The 19,340-nt window shown below is 49.7% G+C and overlaps 1 protein-coding gene across 2 annotated transcripts; it reads right to left on the minus strand.

The window, feature by feature from the left end:
• Window positions 1-4,738: 4,738 nt before the first annotated feature.
• On the minus strand, window positions 4,739-19,231 carry LOC122380488 (deoxycytidylate deaminase-like). Of its 2 annotated transcripts, none has more exons than XM_043363681.1 (6): window positions 19,160-19,231; window positions 13,542-13,639; window positions 12,080-12,321; window positions 7,193-7,309; window positions 6,772-6,868; window positions 4,739-5,556 (listed from the first exon to the last, which is right to left on the minus strand). In XM_043363681.1, exons 2-6 carry the CDS (start codon window positions 13,619-13,621, stop codon window positions 5,358-5,360), a joined length of 735 nt encoding a protein of 244 aa, XP_043219616.1. In that variant the 5' UTR covers window positions 13,622-13,639; window positions 19,160-19,231; the 3' UTR covers window positions 4,739-5,357. The 2 variants fall into 2 exon arrangements, with proteins under 2 accessions (XP_043219616.1, XP_043219617.1); XM_043363682.1 differs by having other exon boundaries at window positions 19,167-19,189.
• Window positions 19,232-19,340: the final 109 nt, after the last annotated feature.

Genomic DNA, 19,340 nt, shown 5'->3' on the forward strand with positions numbered 1-19,340 from the left:
GGTGCGGCCACCTCCACAGGCCGGCCGGCACGCAGGCCGCCGCGCCGCTGTCCGCGGGCGGGCACTCGCAGCGCGCGGCGGTCAAGGAGGACCGGATGAGCGGGGTTTAATCCGCGGCGGACCGGTCAGCCGTGGCTCTAACCCTGCCGGCTGCCAGGGAGACGCCGTCCTAGCCCCACGGCCTACAGGTCAGCCACAGCCCACAGTCCTAATCTACAGGCCAGCCACAGTCCTAACTTAACAAATCAGCTGCCCTCATATCGTTGCAGGTCATCCACCGCCCTAATTCCACGGACTATCCGAGGACATATATCATTCAAGTAAACAAACAGCCAGGTAAAAGCGACCTTAACTCAGCTAGACGGCCCATCCTCCAAGCTCCTAGGGTAGATGCCGCCCTAATCTCACCACAGCTGCAGCCGACCCACAGTAAGTTCAGCCGCGGTCCTAATCCCAACACAGATCTAGTCAGTCCCCAGAAGTACAGCCGCTACTCTAATCCCAGCGGACGCATGAGCAGAGGCGACAGCGCAGAGCTGAATCCCCTTCAGCAAATGTTTACGGTCAGCAACCAGCAGTCTGGCTGTGACAGCGTGGACTATCAACTAACACCCAGACGTCGCACATCGCTCGGTGCTCATGTCAGTCACGAACATCTCATTCTTTTTGCTAGTTGATCGTCGCAACAGGGATTGGTTAGTTGGACGTGCAAAAGAAGGGTGTTGGTAGTCACTCGAGACGAGACAGTTTCTTTGCTTGGTTTTCGCCTGGCATTATGTTCAGAGAGGGACAGAATCTCTGGTAAGATGACTGACTACCCGCGCTGGTCTGACTGGTGATATTTCAGGGCAGTGAGTGAGTAACTATCTTTGTCCGTCAGACTGTCACGTATGCTGCATAACTGTGCCACGTTGCGCCACCAGCAGCACTGCGAGCCGCCTGTATCCTGCACCAGGGCCGTGCCGAGCGGAGGCGGACTCCAGCGAACACAGAAGGCCTTGTCTCTGGGGTTACCATGATCACTGAGTCACACGAAATTCCCGTACCCGGTGAAACGACCCTGCATTCCTAGACAGGTCAGTTGTATCCTGCTGGGAGAAGGAGATGTCCAGGTAAGCCACGTCATCCAAATGCACACCGTATGTTTAGAGCTGCCACCAATATTTAATATTTATCGTCGATAGCAAGAATACGACCTCCTAAACATACACTGACTGCAAATAAGTTTTGATAGTTGAAGCGTCGGTAGGATCATCAATGTATAATAAACCAGGGTTGCAAAGCTGCCGAGAACATAAATTTTCCAGGCAGTATCTATCCGCATAGATGAATGCCCAGAGCCTTGCTGTTACGGGAAGTACGCAGAAACGTGCGGCTTCATTCACACAGGGGCGTTTCGCGAAACAGTTGTTTTAAAGAGAAGAATGCAGAACGATCCTGGCCATTTGATGTAGTACGCAGAAAACGTCGGGGTGCCAGCTCCCCCCAATTCCCGGACCGTGCACCCATACCTCTATTATAGGACAAAGCAGGAACGGCCTGAGGTCACCGATTGAGCTCTCCCGCGTGGGGCCTCCGTCTCATCGCGGGCCCGGCCGTCGGGGAGGGAAGGAGGAAGTCCCATCAGCTACCGTGGTCTCCCCGTGCTAGCCACAAGGTCGACCAAGGACGGCAGCCCAGGTCCTGGCCGCGGACTTAATCAGCCGTCCCACGCCGGCTCCGCGCCTCACAACCACCGGTGACGTCACACCGAGCCGTGACGTCACAGGTAGTGGGATCAGCGTGACGTCACGTCGATCAGTTACATCAGTCAGACGGTCTGAACTCTGAAGCGCCTCTAGCTATGGACGGTGACGTCACAAAGGAGGGATTCGATGACCTCGCTCCGAGCGACCCTCCTCGATGCGATCATCCATTCCAGCGAGCATCAGCTGGCAGAGCAGTGACGTCATTAATCCCAAGAACCCCGGCTCGACCGGTGACCCGCGCTGACCTCTGCCGGCCGGGCGGGATGCTGTCCCGGGAGGGACGGGGTCACACGCCGAACCGATCCGCGGAGGTGGCCGGGTCTGCTCCAGTGCTCGGGTACCGCCGGGGAACCCCGAAATGTGCTCCGGGTGGCGTGTCGGGTTATTCAAAATAGGTGGCTGAAGATCGACTGCGCACTGAGGGAATACCGAGCCATCAGTCATCCGCGGATGATGCTACTCGTATACGGGGTATCTGACACTGCAGGGTATATCTAAGCTGAAAAGGCGGTGTTTTGCAGCGATTTTGACGAACTATAGCAGCTCCTCGTGCCGAGTCTTACGCATCGGTGGTGATTTGCAGAAAATGACACTTCCTTACCTAAATATCGAGAATGGCAGCCAACGCGTTTCGCGAGACCGATAGATCGTATCCGCAGAGTGTATAAAGATCCTGCCATCTTTCATGTGCACCGACCTTTTCATGCGCTGTTAAAATTTGCATCCGTAATTTCGGTGTATCGCAAGCGATGGCTGCGACTGCCAGGACCGATGTGATGTGGCACGTTACCACCTTATGTAAATCGCTCCAGAGCCTATTCTGCACAATGCACGGGCCAATGCTATATGCTCAGACAGGATGACTCGTACAAACGAGGAACTCGACACAGGAGTCGCTCGCGAAACATTATCAACAAGGCGACTGGTACGTTACGTACAGTGGGACAAGAACTGAAAGACCAGTTTTCTGGATAAATTTACGGAAGTACGCGCTATGCAGCTTGGATAGCAAGCACATGATGTCAGATGGCTGTTCAGTGTGGGAATATTTTCGAATATTTGCGGGAATCGGTAAAAATGCCGGGGACTCGGTATCCTAAATATGCTCGTCAGAATCTACCACAAAGACCGACATAAGCATTGCACGGACCGACATAGTCAAAGACCTTTTGTGACTTTCGAGAAGAATTCTAGCTGCAACGGTGCAAACTAGCATCGGAAATAAATACCTACCGCTAAAATTAAACCGATAAGGGGAAATTCGACAAGGAGTCTACGACCCTCATTCCTTACATACCTACCTACCACACAGTACCACCAATAGCGCTTCAGAAAGAAACACCACAGGCAGGCGTTGGTGAGCATTACTGCGAATCAGCGTTACCTATCGTCGGGTCGGACCATGGAAAGTGACACGCAGACCACGGCGAATCAACGGATCACGGAAATCGGCGGACTGCGGTACCAACTAACGGAGCGGCAAAAGTTCACATGACAAAATTTATGTCACTGATCGGCTTTTTGCAGCTGCAGTATCATTGCAGCTACTCGCACAGTTAGTTTGTGGCGCAATACATTGAAATGCGGATATGGAGACTGAACACCTGCATCCGATTTCAACGAATTTTACCTGAACCCTCAAGTCGAGTTACCGCATGCATAACTATGTTGAGTTTGTTATGAAGCTGTAACAAAAAGGTGTGGGATGAAAGATCTGTGTAAAATTAAATTCAGAATAACATTCAAACAGTATCTATTACATTCAAAGCCTATCATAGAAATTGTCAAACAAATTGGCTTTAGAACGCAGCGAGGCGCGCAAATAAAAAACATTTGCCAAATGAAAAAGCACACATCTTACTGGCAACGATCTTACAATATGAAAGCAGCCACTTGATTTCATATTTTGCCTTGTTTTGCTCTGGCCTCTGCCGTTTTATTGAGACCGTTTCAGGGCGGTGAGATGAAGGGATAGCGTTGAGACGTTTGGCTGAGTCGACCTGCAGGGCCTTGTTTCATAAAGCGAGTCCGTAACTTACGCCGTTTTTTTGGTATTGTATTGCAATTTGCAAGTGCATGTGAAGCGATGACGATAGCTTGAATCGTTGAATTTATTTATCTTGCAAGCAAGAACAGAAGGGAGAAGGGCAAATAAATTTATCGCTTCACATGCGCTTGCAATACAAGCCCAAAAACTGGCGTAAGTCACGGACTCGCTTTATGAAACGAGGCCCTGGTGTGCCGCGCGGCTGAGCTCATCCCCGGTTGGTACGAGTTGTCCCGATGGGAGGGGCCCCCGGTCACTCGTACGGTTTCCCGGGAGGTGATGGGCCCCGCTCGGGTTTCCCCTCCCCCAGTCGTCTGGTGAGGTGACCGTTAGAAAAGAGTCGTGTGATCACAGATCAATGGTGCGGATGGGTTCGTCCTACACCAAACCCACGCTCCAATTTGAGCGACAGTGTCCCTTGTTGATGCGAGGTGCCACTTCTAACGGACTATTTCTTAGCGGTTCTGCTAGATGGCGGCTGGCTACCGGTCGCTTACGTGCGCAGAGCCAGAGGGCACTGGGGTAGGGTTCGAGTTCCGCGATCTCGCCTCGAGATGGCGCTCAACCGACCACATCACACGGCGCGCCTCTACCATTCCTCCGCTCTGTAGTGTGGGCCGTGGGGGCTAAAGGCGGATGATGACTGATCTCTGATAGCTTAAGGACAGTTGTTGATTCTAGTCGGGTGTATGATGAAAGTGTTAATCTTTTCCTAGTCACTACTTCATGATTGTCACGGGTATACCAGGCTATTTAGGTACGGATATCTATCCACGGAGGCTGTTTGACGTCAACAACTCGGGGCGCTCCTCCGATAGAACTAGAGAGTGAAGCAACGCTGCGAGGGTCGTCTCGGGTCATGACAGGGAGAAAATCCCTCTCTGGCTTTCAATGACTGCTTTCATTCCAAAACCAGCGCGAACACCCAACAAAATAAAAAGACCACCGAGCGCGATCTATATTTTCAATGATGCAAAATGGCGAACATGACCAGCAATTAAAATGTCAAATGCATGAATCACAAATACACACTGATGCGGTGTCCCAAATCAAACGTAAAAGCCAAACCAAACCACAGTGGGCGATTAATTACGACCCATCAAACGTCACTTGACCCACAGACGATGTGACCAGTGTGAAGGACACTATAGTCGCTGGGGCCACATAAAACCGGAAAAATGAAAAAAAGGTAGCATCATTACATCTGCAGTAGTTGCACAGCAATCAGCATAGACAGACAGCCGAAGGCACTGCGCAAGGCACATGACACAGCACAAAGGTTATAAATTACTATATCCCTGCTGGGTGATGAGTCCAAGCTCTCGTACTCGCGTATGAGCTGGTAATATCGTTTGGAGACGCATTCACTAGCGTTATTTTAGCGCAAACGCATTAACGCCAATCAAACAGCTACTCATCACATAAATATCTATCTAACAGATCAGATCAGTCATAAAATCACACATTTTGTCGGACACTGTTCTGCACTCAGATGGTGATTGCATCCCCGTCCGGTCCCTTCAGTTAGATCCACGCAGACCGTCACAGACCCTCGCGGACCCTCACAGACCCTCGTGCCCGGCCTGGTCCACCATCAGAGCGCTCAGGTTGCGGCGCACCGAGTCGGCGCAGTCCGCCGGCTCCGGCTGCGGGCCCGGGTCCGGGCTCTGCCGCGGTGGCGAGTCGGGCAGCTGGCTCAGACCGCTGCGGTCGATCACGTCAAAGTCGATCACCACCTGGCGACGCTTCGGCTCGTACTGGCTGCAACGGGTGCAAGGGCAGCGTGATTCGTACGCGTCCACGCACATACTATTTCGAAATGCTTCAGCAAAAGCATTGCCTAAATTGACGATTCGTATAGTATGTAATATAGATAATGTAGGTATGATTTTAAGCTTCTATGACTTAACACCTTATATATGTCGCAGGCATCAGGTGAAATCCGGCATTTCTTGAAATGTCCAGGCTTTACGTGGAAAGCCTAGGCTTTTCATGAAATGCCGGATTTCATCCCATGTTTGGGTTGCATTATTTGGAGCTGGCTCAGCACCAAACCTAAACAACAACACCTAACCCGACCTTACCTAATGTAACCTAACCTTATCTAACCAATTTACTTTTCACATAACACGTAAGGCTAGGTCTAATGGTTTGATATGCTATGTAGGTGCAAGCAGGTTCAAGGTTAGGCATTTCATGAAATGCCGGATTTCAGCCGATGCCTACGACATAATACATATATGTTCGTTATTCGGCTACTGCAATAGTCGTTTTTGCTTTCGTTTTTTTTTTTTGTTAGCCTCTTTCGGTCCGGCAAGACCATTTCAGAGCCAGAAGGATGATAGGAATTAGGGGGAGACATTGGACTTGGGCAGACACCCTAGAGAGTCGCCGGGGTTGAGCCCGTCCGAATGGACAGGCCGACCTGCCCCCCAAGCACTCTCTGCACCCGGCTACGGGGTGCACTCCTTCGGGAGCAGCGGTGCCGCTCCAAGGGAGCAGCCCGCATGAGATAAAGGTGCCTGTCCAGCCCGGAGGGTTGCGGCGTGGAGGAGAAAGATTTGAGTTTCCTGAGGATGGAAGCGACAGAACGGAGGATTGTTTTCGTTTCGGTTTTTTGTTCTTTACATAGAAGTCGTTTCCAAGAAACAAAGTTTTATATCGACCTCGCTGCAAAGGTCGAAAATTCGAAACGAAACCAATAAATGACTTAGAAGCCGAAAAACGGATTAATAAATAAATCAAAAACCTTACTCTCATTCTCTCCAAAGGTCAATTCAGATATGGAAAGAAAGAAAATCGAGAAGCTATTGACATTATGTCGTCATCGCCTCTCCCAGATGGCGCCTCTCCCATGATATATTCCCTGAAGATCATCTTACAATATCAAAAATTAACCAATCGTTTAAGTTACCATTGACATTTTTTAGTAACTCAAAGAAGGGTTAGTTAAAACGCTGAAACAGACATACTGACCAGCATTCGACTCCAGCCATCTCCAAAAGACGCTTAGATGCTATGGTAGATTTTTTGCTTGCGTGCTTGTCAGACGCATACACAACTTTGCGAATCCCTGAAACATAAAAAGAGATAAGATTAACTGAAAAAGTATAACGTAAAGGGTAGGGTGAAGGGTTAATGACATAGAGAGAGGATATCCACTATCCAGTAGGTATGACATATGCATCGTGAGACGTGAGACTAGTCACGAGTTTGTGATAGCAGTGAAAAAAACTATCTAAGCCGTCGCAATGTCCGGTCCACAATCTCAGAACGTCCGGTTCGCACACCCGTATCAACACGTATAGCTTAACACCAGACATAACATCCAAACTCTAAAGTAAATCATGTGGGACATAATCAGAGCAAAACACACACTTCCTTCACTTCAACATACCTGACTGGATGATGAGCTTGGCACACTCGTTGCAGGGGAAAAGTGCCACGTAGATGGTGCAGCCCTTGACATCCGCAGAGTTTTTGTTCATGATGGCGTTCATCTCGGCGTGGCATACTAAAATTGCATCAACCATTAAACAGTACAGTGGCTTCAAGTAACATACACAGCACAAATGCGGTTATCAGCTAAACGAATAAAGATAAGGTATAACTTTCTATACTTTCAGTTGCTCAAATCCAGCACAAGGTGATGTAGCTTTCAGCTAAGATGAGGTCTAAGAGAATATAAAACTGCTCAATTTTAAATCTTTATTTGGCGATCTATCAAAACATCCACACAAAAGCAAGCAAAGCATGCAGCGAGTGCTGCTTTCCGTAGTCCGCACTCCGCATGCACCCCGCACACGAACACCGAAAACCATACCATGTAGTTAGTCATAACTCGCAAAAAAGCAGGCCACACAAACACATTACGCATTCTAGCCGGCCTGCTGCAATGCAAGTAAGCTGTCGCACTTACAATGTGACAAAATGCCTGCAATCTCAGAGCAACTGTGGTTGGTGGTTGCCGCGACCTTCCGCTCCTGCGCGTTCCAGTACACAGGCTCTATCGATACGTATGCATGTATGTATATTGTATACCCCACATAAGGCATGCGGTATAAACATTCCCATACCATGCATCGTGCTGATAGTATGTGCATACTTTGTAAAGGTAGATGTTAGGTTCACTTTTTCTGTAGATACTTATTGTGTATGCCCATTCTCCTTCCATAAGCATGGAGTCATGATTCCCATATCCTTGAGATAGGATTAGATTATATCCGGCGCCAAATAAGTTGTTTCCCGATTTCCCTTTGAATCAATGATGGCATGATCACCTGTGATCCCTATGGAAAATCCGAGGTAAGTAAGATGTAAGGACTGGAGGCTGCTGCATCCGTGAAGTTCCATCTCGCTGCCAAATATTGCCGGTCACTGAGAGCTTGTGAAGTTCGGACATTTTCAGACCGTGCAAAGGTTCCGTTATGACAGATAACGTCGTGAATCAGTGACTTGCCCTGAAAAGCCAAAAGTTGCTGCCAAAATGGCTGGCTTGCTTAATTGTACAGGGTCTTTCATAATGAATGTTACTTTTGAACATTTAGTTAGGAGCACTTAATTTATCACTTCCGCGTGAATTTTATATGCGTATTGTTGCAAATTGATTAGGGTTTTGTCCCAAAAAATAAAAAATTCACAACGCCAATTTTCCTTCACGGAAAAGCAGAGTATGTCGACACCACTAAAACGCATTACGGATTACGGTCGACGGACAAGTCTTCATCCATTGGCTCTCCCCTGGGTCAACACTGAACGGGGTGGCTTACCTCAGGCTGCTCAAGGAATGCTTCTGCCTCAGGTCAGGGACAAGGTTCAAAGAGACGGCCTGTGGTTCCAGCAGGATGGTGCCACAGTGCACACCATGGCAGCTGTTGCGCCAGTGGCTGATCGAGAATTTCGAAGAGCGCGTTATCAGCCGCCTCACCGAGCGACCATGGCCACCACGGAGTCCTGACCTCTCCCCTCTGGACTACTGGCTTTGGGGAGTCGCATTGGCAGATCTGAGACAAAACTCTCCTGCAGCCATCCACTGTGAACCACAGTGGAGAGGTTTACTGGAAGCCTGGACCCAGACGTTGTGAGGCGCGGGGTCGACACCTTCGTCAGAGGGCCGAAACGTGTGCCTTAATTAAGGGCGATACAGTGGAAAATTCCTGAGGAGCATTAAAATGAAAGTTGTGTGTGCAAAAACGCTAATGTGTTTCTGTTTCATGTGATGGTACATATTACATGAGGAACATATATGCAGGCACGTATCCAGGATTTCGCTCAGGGAGGGGCGACAGCCGAGAAGGGGCCCGTGGGTCAGCTCAAAGGGGCCCCACAGAGACCGTCTATCCTGGTGTGAAAAATTGAGAATGTCGAAAAACAGTGAATTTACGATAGAATTCGGCATATTGCAAATGAAAATGCATTGTCTTGGGTTTGTCAACCTTAATAAAATGTTTGCATTTCACTTCCGTTGAAGTTCGTTTGTGCAATTCACTTCCTTTGAATTTCGTTCACCCGCGCCGTGCTAGGGGGAGCGTATTCACGCCCCCCCCTCTCAGGTTGTTCGTGAATATGGCAAAAACGGCGGCGCGCAGCGCCGCCAATTTTTTGTATACCAGAGGTCAGTTTTACCAACAGAAAAGTACCGCATGCCGGAATTTTTTGCCTAAAGGCCGCTTTGACCTGACCTTAAAAATGATTGAGGCATTTCTGACATTATTTTTTACGCTTTTTCGATTGTCGCTTACTGCGTGTCACTACGTGGCCCAGGAGCCGAGTTAGATGGGGGCATGACCCCCCTCCCCCCAGCACAACAAGGAAAACTCAGGCCACAAGCACGGCGCGGGTTAACATAACATGAGTTATTAATCTTGTATTACCTCTTTGCACCCCACTAACATTGGCAAACGATGCTTTTCAGACTCATTTCCATATATTTATAACATTGTACCTACCTATATTCCTCTGCCTCATAACACCATGGAGCACAGCACCATTAAAACATATTTGGTCCTTTATAAAATCTGATGGCCAATAGTTGCAAACCAAAATGATAATTAAAATCTAAAGACCGCTTTGCCTAAAGACCGCTTTGACCTGACCTGAATTTGGTTTGTAACTATTGGCCATCCGATTTTATGAATATGTCTAACAATACCGAACATATTTGGTCCTACACACAAATATAAACAGTTAACACATTCCTTCACGCATTGGTGCATTTGCGTGGCCCGTCTGGCCAAGCCGGGACGGGGCTAACGGGCCAAACGCCCCGGCCCGGGGAGAGCTGGGGTATACCTCCCGGCTCCCCGGCCGGGGAGATTTGGGTTGCATTGTTCACCCATTCATCCATTGTGTTGTGTTGCTCACGCTAACATATTACTCATTCTTGTCAGTTCAACTATGAAATCAGTTCAATGAGCAGCTCAAATAAAAAACATGCGAATTTGAGAATACGTTCTGTACAGAATGCTTATGTAGTGTGAACTATGGAGCTGATTTTGTTTGGAGAACAGGAGCAGTCCCACGTCGGCCAGTCGAAAGGGGCCCTTCATCGGCTGTTGCCTGTTCCTCGGACCCGATGGCCTTGGCAAGGCCTTCTCAGCGGGCCCTTCCGTTTTTGGGACCCGGCCAGGACAAGCTGTTCCTGAGACTGGGCCCGGAAGCGCATATCTGGGGCCGTTTTCTTGGTAGGTACTAGGTACATTGTCGAGGTCAAGGGCCCATTACGCAAGCTCAAAAGCCTGGTTCAAGGCCTTCTGTGCGGACTTTTCCGCTTTTTGAGAAATCCTGGGTCCCAGGTTTTCATTGGCTTGGCCCGGTCCGCTTTTGGGGCCCGTCCCGTATGGGCCCACGGGGCCCTTTTTTGGACCCGAAAGCCTGGGCAAGATCTTCTCAGCGGGTCCTTCCACTTCTAGGGCCCAGACAGGCAAAGATGTCCCAGTGACTGGCCCCGGAAGATTTTTTTTCGGATCCGGTTTCCATAACTTTTTTCCAGGGCCAGTTAGCTCAAAAGTGGGACCTTCGGGCCCGATAAGGATTTGGGGTCCAAAACCGATAAGGTTTGGGCCCGGCAGGGCTAAAGGGGCCCTTCCTCAAGCCTGAAGACACGGCCATATCCTTCTGAACGGATCCTTCCGCTTTTGGGGCCCTGCCGGGCTCCAAATTGCCCTGGCTCTGCCCAAAAGTGGGACTGAAGGACCCAGTTACGAACCCGTTTGTGGCCCGGCAGGGCCCCAGGGGCCCATCCGCGAACCCGAAGGCTCGAAAAAATCCTTCTGAACAGGCCCTTTCCCTTTTTGGCCCTGCCGGCCCGAAACTGTCCCTGGCTAGGCCCAAAAGCGGGCCCTTCGGGCTGCCTAGCGGGCCCTGCCGGGCCCGCTTTTGGGGCCCGGCAGGGCCCAGGGAGGGGCGACCGCCCCCGTCGCCCCCCCCCCTTGGATACGTCCCTGCATATATGTCCTGAGAAATAGCTCTTTCAAAAGTAACATTCATTATGAAAGACCCTGTAGCTCACTATTTCAAACGTGTTGTAATTCATCTTTAAAAAGCTCAGGGGAGGCGCCCCCCACCGAGAAGTGGGAGTGGCTGGCTGATGGTGTCGTCACTCCCGAATCCCTGAACCGCACGGTCAGTTAATTACGCAGTTCAACAGAGGCCGAGAAACCCCCCAGATGGCTGACCGCGATACAATCAGTTTTATCTGTTCCGGATCGCCTGAATGTTTACAAAAAAAGTCCCAGACTGCAGCGAGTGGGAACTACCATGATAAAATACACACCGAAGAGTACATACAGAAAAATAAACAAATTTCTGTTATGGTTGCAGTTCATAAACAGTAAAGGAAACTACGTCTCTCTAGTCTTACTACGAATGTTATCTAAACAAAGCATCCTCAGCGACTACCTAAGGTGTCGAGGGGAAGAACATTCAATGACGCGCCTCGGGGACACGGGGTGTAGGTATAGAACCAGTGTTATTAGCGTTGTCTTCATCAACTGCCTAGCTTTTGAACCACATGACTTAATTATTAACAGGAAGTGGAAATAAAGCATTCTGCCCCATCCCCATTTCTTTGCAAGGAATTCGAATACTCGTTTATACCATTCAGAAAATGCGAGCATTAGTCATCGGCCCATCTCCTATCTCAGCCGCGGTTCCAGACACCCAGACTGTCATCATATGTCGTACAAACCCCATGCAACCATGCATCATCATCAACACTGACACGAAACGGTAGTGACGGCGACAAACCGCCGCCGTGATACGGCCGTGACTGACCGTGACTCACCGTACATGTACTTGGTGTCCAGCGTGTCCGAGGCCGTCTTGCTCCACGGCAGCCGGTCGTCGCTGCAGCCCAGTGGCATACCGTTATAGCCGATGCCGACGATCTTGCGGTCGTCGTTCACGATGCACGCGCCAACCTGGGTAGCCGGGTCCTTGCTGCGCATCGCCGACAGGAAGCAGATGGCCATAAAGTACTCCTGCCACTCCAGGTAGCCGGAGCGCTTCATACTGACGGCGGAGTCGCTGGGCGGAGTAGGGGGGGGGGGGGGGGGGGGGCGGTCAGATGACGCTCATGCCTTCGGTTGTAATATGATACGGGACCGAACACCGAAGGCAGTCGGTGTGAAATCCGAGACCAACGGCGGCCTACGTCCGTTTCCAAAGAATAATTGCAAAGCAGGAGCCGAAGAAATTGTCGGGGCGGACAGTCAGCACAAAGCAGAAGGCGACGCTTCAAGTACATCGTTGAAAAAAAGCGTGGAAAGATGACACCAAAAGACCGATTCCCTATCTGATGTTTTGAGAATGTTCGGTGAAGACATCAGAAGACGATGGGCGATATATAGCGTAAAGTTTATTACCAGTAAAACGCCTTTTGGGCGAAGAACGAGCGAGCGAGATAGTGAGCCCTGCACGTGCAGAAGGGCGAGAGGGTACTTCCAACGGGCTTGTGCAAAGCACCCTTCTAACCGGTCGCTAGCGGTGTACCAAATTTGAACGCAATCGGCCCAGCCGTTCCTGAGATCTGGAAGCGGCATTCTGCACGTGCGCACGTGCAAACGGGGTCCAAGATGACTTTTGCACGGCACCCTACTAACCGGTCCCCAACCGTGTACCAAATTTGAGCGCAATCGGCCCAGCCGTTCTCGAGATCTGGAAACGCCCCCTGCACGTGCGCACGTGCAGTAGCACCCTAACCGCAACACATGGGAATGCATTGCCTGGTGGGTGCCTACCTGTATGCCAAGTTTCAGCGAAATCGCCCCAGTAATTATCGAGTTACTGAAATGGGAACAAATTTGGCACCTCCTATTGTTGTATTTTGCACGTGCAGTGGGGGTCACTCACATAGATGAAGAGTATCTGACCTTTGTTAGAAGGGATGCAGCTACCCTATAAAAATGACCGCAAGACAATCGCTCAAGCCGCTGCTGAGATATGGGCCTCTCAAAATCATTACTTTTGCAAAACTGCTTGAACACCCTTGAATTTTCACGTGGCACGTGCCACGGCGGTCACTGAGATGTATCAAAAGTAGTCAATTACGGGGTAGAAGGGATGGGGCTACCCAGCAAAAAAGACCGCAGGCCATTCGGTCCAGCGGTTGCTGAGATATAAGCCTTTCAAAAGCGTTACAGGCCGGGCCGGGCCGGGCCGGGCCGGGCCGCTCATACTGAGATTTTTCCGTTATATTGAAAAGACTCACTTCGCTCGCTGCGCTCGCTCGCTCGTAATTACCTTACCTTTTGTCTGATGCCCCGGAGCCGGCAGTTCCAGTGCTTTGTTCGGAGGACGGAACCGGATCGTTGTCTCTGGAGTCCATTTTAGCTATCAGCGGAGGCTGAGGAGCAGAGGGCAGGTATTTCAATTACCGCGCAATTACGAGGAAATTTAGAATTTAGAAAGCTCCGACCTCATCTAAGCTCCGACACTTATGATTATGAACACGGCAATGACACGATATGTTTTTAACTGTTGCAGAGTACGCGGTAAATGAAACGAGAATCAACATAATTTGTCGACTCAGTGCACGATGCCATCCGGGTAATAATAAAAAAAATAACACAAGTAGTCTACTGCCTTCCATGTCTTTCCTATGATGATTTTACGGTAACCACTGGCTATCCAATATATCTAATACCTAAGACAACGACACGCCTGCCTGCTCTCCAGCTAACGTCGAGTGAGCGACTGAGAAGAGCGTCACAGATCCGCAGCCTTCAGAATCGTCGTAGTGACGCTCCGAACTGCACCGATACTGCGCATGCTCCGGATCTATCAACACATGAACGATGACACGAACTCTATCGCATTCCGCAAAAGGGGTATACAAATGCAAGACAAGGAGAAGATGTTCAGATATGCATTGAAATATTTTGATTCTTTGTTTGTTTTGTTAGTTTTTTTTTAATGACTTACTTTAGAATCCTGAAGACGTAACTATCATGGTAACCCGTTACAAACCTAAAAATGTACATACATATGTAAGTGCCATACACCAGGATTGTACAACTTACTTGCAGTCAGGGTCGCTGCATTGATGTGTTTGTACTTTGTCTACAACAGAAACGAAAATCCGGAAATATATAGCAAAACTATTACAAGGTCTTGGGGAGAAGTGAACCCGTGCCTCGGGCTGATTACGAGCGAGCGCAGCGAGCGAAGCGAAGTCTTTTCAATATAACGGAAAAATCTCATTATGAGCGGCCCGGCCCGGCCTGTAACGCTTTTGAGAGGCTTATATCTCAGCAACCGCTGGACCGAATCGCCTGCGGTCTTTTTTTGCTGGGTAACTCCATCCCTTCTAACCCGTAATTGACTACTTTTGATACACCTCAGTGACCGCCGTGGCACGTGCCACGTGAAAAGTCAAGGGTGTTCAAGCAATTTTGCAAAAGTAATGATTTTGAGAGGCTCATATCTCAGCAGCGGCTTGAGCGATTGTCTTGCGGTCATTTTTATAGGGTAGCTACATCCCTTCTTCCAAAGGTCGGATACTCTTCATCTATGTGAGTGACCCCCACTGCACGTGCAAAATACAACAATAAGAGGTGCCAAATTTGTTCCCATTTCAGTGACTCGGTAATTACTGGGGCGATTTCGCTGAAACTTGGCATACAGGTAGGCACCCACCAGGCAATGCATTCCCATGTGTTGTGGTTAGGGTGCTACTGCACGTGCGCACGTGCAGGGGGCGTTTCCAGATCTCGAGAACGGCTGGGCCGATTGCGCTCAAATTTGGTACACGGTTGGGGACCGGTTAGTAGGGTGCCGTGCAAAAGTCATTTTTGACCCCGTTTGCACGTGCGCACGTGCAGAATGCCGCTTCCAGATCTCAGGAGCGGCTGGGCCGATTGCGTTCAAATTTGGTACACCGCTAGCGACCGGTTAGAAGGGTGCTTTGCACAAGCCCGTTGGAAGTACCCTCTCGCCCTTCTGCACGTGCAAGGCTCACTATCTCGCTCGCTCGTTCTTCGCCCAAAAGGCGTTTTACTGGTGGTTAGCAAACATAATTAACCCTCGCCAGTATAGGGGGAGGGGATCGAACGGACCCCTCTCGGTTTTTCGCGTATAACTCGCGTAAACAGCGTCCGATCGCGACGAAACTTTTAGTACCCTCGAGTTTATCAATTCTACACCTACGCTGAAAATTTCATGGCCCTGACCCAAATGACCTGTAAACTGTGACCTACTTTTCGAGACCATGTTTTGCCGGAATCGCGATCCGGTGTACATACGTATGTCGGCTCGCGTTAGCCGCGCGTTTGCAGTCTTTTCGTGGTTTTAAGCGTTCAAACATGTGTCATGATGTTGCCCCCATGCAATAGGGTGGGTGTCAAGGTCACCTGAAGGTCAGGTCAGGTCACTGACCTTTGATGACCTCGGTTCACTTTTTCGAGTTTTACATGTTTCTAGGCCAGTTTTTTTTTTAGCTGAATTCGAATTTAGCAACCATATGAACAATAAATTTACGAAGTAGTTTTGATGCCTTCGTAACATGTTACGATGCTGTCAGAGGCGGTTGACACCTACTACGAATACCCAGCAGGACCCCTTCTGGTTGACCTGACCTGACCTGACCCGACCTGGCCTAAATGCATGAAGACATCATCTGTGATCAAAACTAACATGATGTTCGTGACCAGCACCCCGAAAACCCCATAGCAGCCACACTTTACGACGTTCTAACGGGTCCCGATTTTCCGAACTTTTGGGTCATTGACCTGACATGGAAGGTCAGGCCAATGCCCTAGGACCTTGAAATTGGGTATCATCGACTTCCTCTGACTTCTCGTCACGGGCAACACGCTCTTTTTTTCCGCGAAGCTCTAGCTCGATCAGGGGCGAAACGGCAAGGGGGGCGCGGGGAGTCCAACGGACCCCCCTCCCTTATACGTTCGCGGCTGGAAAAGCACCAATACGGGCGAGGGTTAATAAATACATATGCAGACGTTGGGCTTGAGGGATCGGCCACGCCATCGCGCCGAAAAGAAAAGATTCCGTTCCATGGGATGACAGTAACTGATGAGTGTTCCCTCGGTCGCGGGGATAAACGCCGAGCCAGCCAAAACATATAGAGATCTTTCATCGGAATCGACCTGAGTATTCTTATTCTGTATGTGAGAATGTCATGTGAATGCTTTTGCGTGAATGTTTTTACCTTGGTTTTTCAATGTGTTCTGACTCGTGCTTAAGAATAGCCCTATGGCCTAAGCCATGATTTCAGGGATGAGCACACAATGTAAATAAATAAATAAATAAATAAAGAGAACAGCGTGCCAGGCAGACGTGTGCCTCGACCAAAAATGAAGATCCAAGATCCGCAAGATCCCACGCAATTTCAGAATTTCAGGATCCAAGATCCCCAAGATCCCACGCAGTATCAAATTGCAAGATCCAAGATCCCCAGGATCTCACTCAAAATTGTAGGGTCCAAGATCCCCAAGATCCCACGCAAGATCTGACTTTCAGGATCCAAGATCTCCAAGATCCCACGTAATATCAAAATTTTAGGATCCAAGATCCCCAAGATCCAACGCACAATCATGAATGAATGGCAAATAATCCAGTTAAAAGTAGGTACGGCCCACGAAGTCTAAGTTGTGTTTATGCTGATATATACTTTGAAACTTTAAGCACCTTAGTAGAGTACCTATGTCTTCCAGTATAAAGTGGGTTAAACGGTTGAACATGCTTACATATGTTTTGCACATTGGTTTTCCTGGCTAGATATTCATCCTCAGACCTCAGGAGATTTGAATTTGCTGGCAATAGATAAGTTTGGTAGGCATTTAATCATGGTAGACTGATGTGTAAAATATTCCCGTTAAAAACAGGGTCCAAGATCCCCAGGATCTCTCGACAAATCCAAAACCAGGATCCAAGATCCCCAAGGTCCCTCGACAAAATCAAAAGCCAGGATCCAAGATCCCCAGGATCCCTCGACAAAATGATGACCCGAGTCCTGGATCCCTTGGATCCCTCGGCAAAACCTGAAGTGCTGGATCCAAGATCCCTCAAGATCCCGGATCTTGCAGATCCTGGATCTCGGATCTTTTTGGGATCTTGGCACAAGTCTGGTGCCAGGGACTTGGGAGCGTCTCCGGCTGTAGGGGCATGGTTATAAAAAGTTTTGCTGGGTTAGATCCACTCCGTTTGATATGAGCATTTCAGTGCTGGAGGGATGTTAGGGATTAAAAGTTAGTCTGAACGGCCATCCTGATGTGCTTTTTTGTTTTGTTTTGTTGGGTTAGGCTCTTTCAGTCTGACGAGACCATTTCAGGGCCGGAAGGATGATAGGAGGAAGAGACACTAGTCTGGGTGACTTGGTGACTCGTCGAGGCTGAATTCGATCAGTGGACAGCCACCCAGTCCCATAACAGTCACTGCACCCGGCTACGGGCGTGCTCCAGATATGGAGCTACCCTACCCGCATGGGATAAAGTTGCCCGTCCAGCCTGGAACAGGGTTGGAAGCGTGGAGAAGGATTTGACTATCCTAAGGATGGAAACGACGTACCAGAGGATCCTGATGTGTCGCCGACCGCCGAGCATAAGCCAATCTGGATGGGCGGGTCACTCAGCCCCGCTAACGAGCACCCCATCGCACCACAGCCTGTTCGTAAGGAGCCACTCGCGTCAGAATAAGGTGACCGTCCAGCCCGCATCACGTGCTTTGAGGTGTTGAGGAGAAGAATTTGCACGTATGTTCCGAGGATAGGACCGGTTATATCGGAGGGATCGGTGAAGTTTGTTTGTTTGCTGGGCCCCGACTTCTGAGGTCATTTTGCACCCATGGGATACGGGCCTGATTTGCCTTCACATACTCGTAGGTAGTTCCTTTTGTTCAGTCGCGTGTGTCGGTGGCACGCACCCGCTTCATGTTCCGGAGCAGGCCTCTGACCTGCCGGGCCTGAGAAATACGGTAGCCCCAGCCGGCCCTGGCCCCCAGCGCGCACACCAGTGCCACCTAGAGTGCATGACAGGAAGCGTGCGGTCGAGACTGTCCCGCTTGGCGGATGCCGATAACCCTGGTTATCGCTGGCGTGTTTGTAGCGTACCTACTAGCACGGCGTGCAATTGCATGTATCTGCTACTAGGTAGCGACAAGTGCCCTGGTTGAACACCAAATAGATAGCATGTTCATAAAGAGAAACAATCCGTTCGTCCCGTTGCCTGAAGCTCGGTTAGTAGAGCGTCAGATTTCCGGTGGTGAGAGCCAGGGTTCGAGTGGTTCAGGCGCTCGATATATGAAGGCTCCTCTCCGGACTTCGATGCTCTGCGGTTGCTAGAAGTTTCTGAAAGAATCTTGGCTGGGAGCCACTAGCCAGAGCAGCTGCTGCCAGCTAGTCCGTCAGTGGGACGGACCGTGCCCGCCTGCTTATCGATTCGTCAATTTTCGACTCGAGAGAAAAAGAATTATGAAGTGTAGGTAGGTACCTACTGGACACCCTTATCTTTCTTCTGAGAGTCGACAGTTGCAAGAAGGTCATATGTTACGAACATTAACTTTACCATTGACCATTGCCATGCCATTTGCCAATGTCCTTCTTCAATCGGCGCCGTGTCGGTGCCCCGATCGAAAAAAATCGCCAATTGGGCGAAACTGGGGGTTGGAAGGGGCCGGGCGGGGGGGGGGGGTGGAAGGGGTCAGGGTGGGCTGTTCCGGTTCACCGCAGGAGTTTAACATAGTGGGCAGGGTCAACTTTGATAAGTTGAAGTGATGCTCACGCTGGTGCCATTCATTCGCCAGGCCCAGGAAGACACATCCAACAGCCAACAGGAAACATACATGCAGACATTTTACCAAAATAGACAATAATAAGAAGTTTCCACCATATTCTCAGAAGACACCACCTTACCTCTTACCCCGTCCACTTTCACCAACTTTACCACCGCCCCACGCGCGCGCTTCCCCCGCTCTCGAAAGTTTTGATTTTGGCGGGCAACAAGGTTACACAAATTCAAGGCTGGATAATTGTTCGTTTCAAACAGTTTTCAGCTGACTGTTGTAAAATCATTCCAAGTGAAAATGGATATTAT

This window comes from Amphibalanus amphitrite, unplaced genomic scaffold (assembly GCF_019059575.1).
Source record: "Amphibalanus amphitrite isolate SeventyFive unplaced genomic scaffold, NRLGWU_Aamphi_draft 000098F_arrow, whole genome shotgun sequence".
Lineage (NCBI taxonomy): Eukaryota > Metazoa > Arthropoda > Thecostraca > Balanomorpha > Balanidae > Amphibalanus > Amphibalanus amphitrite.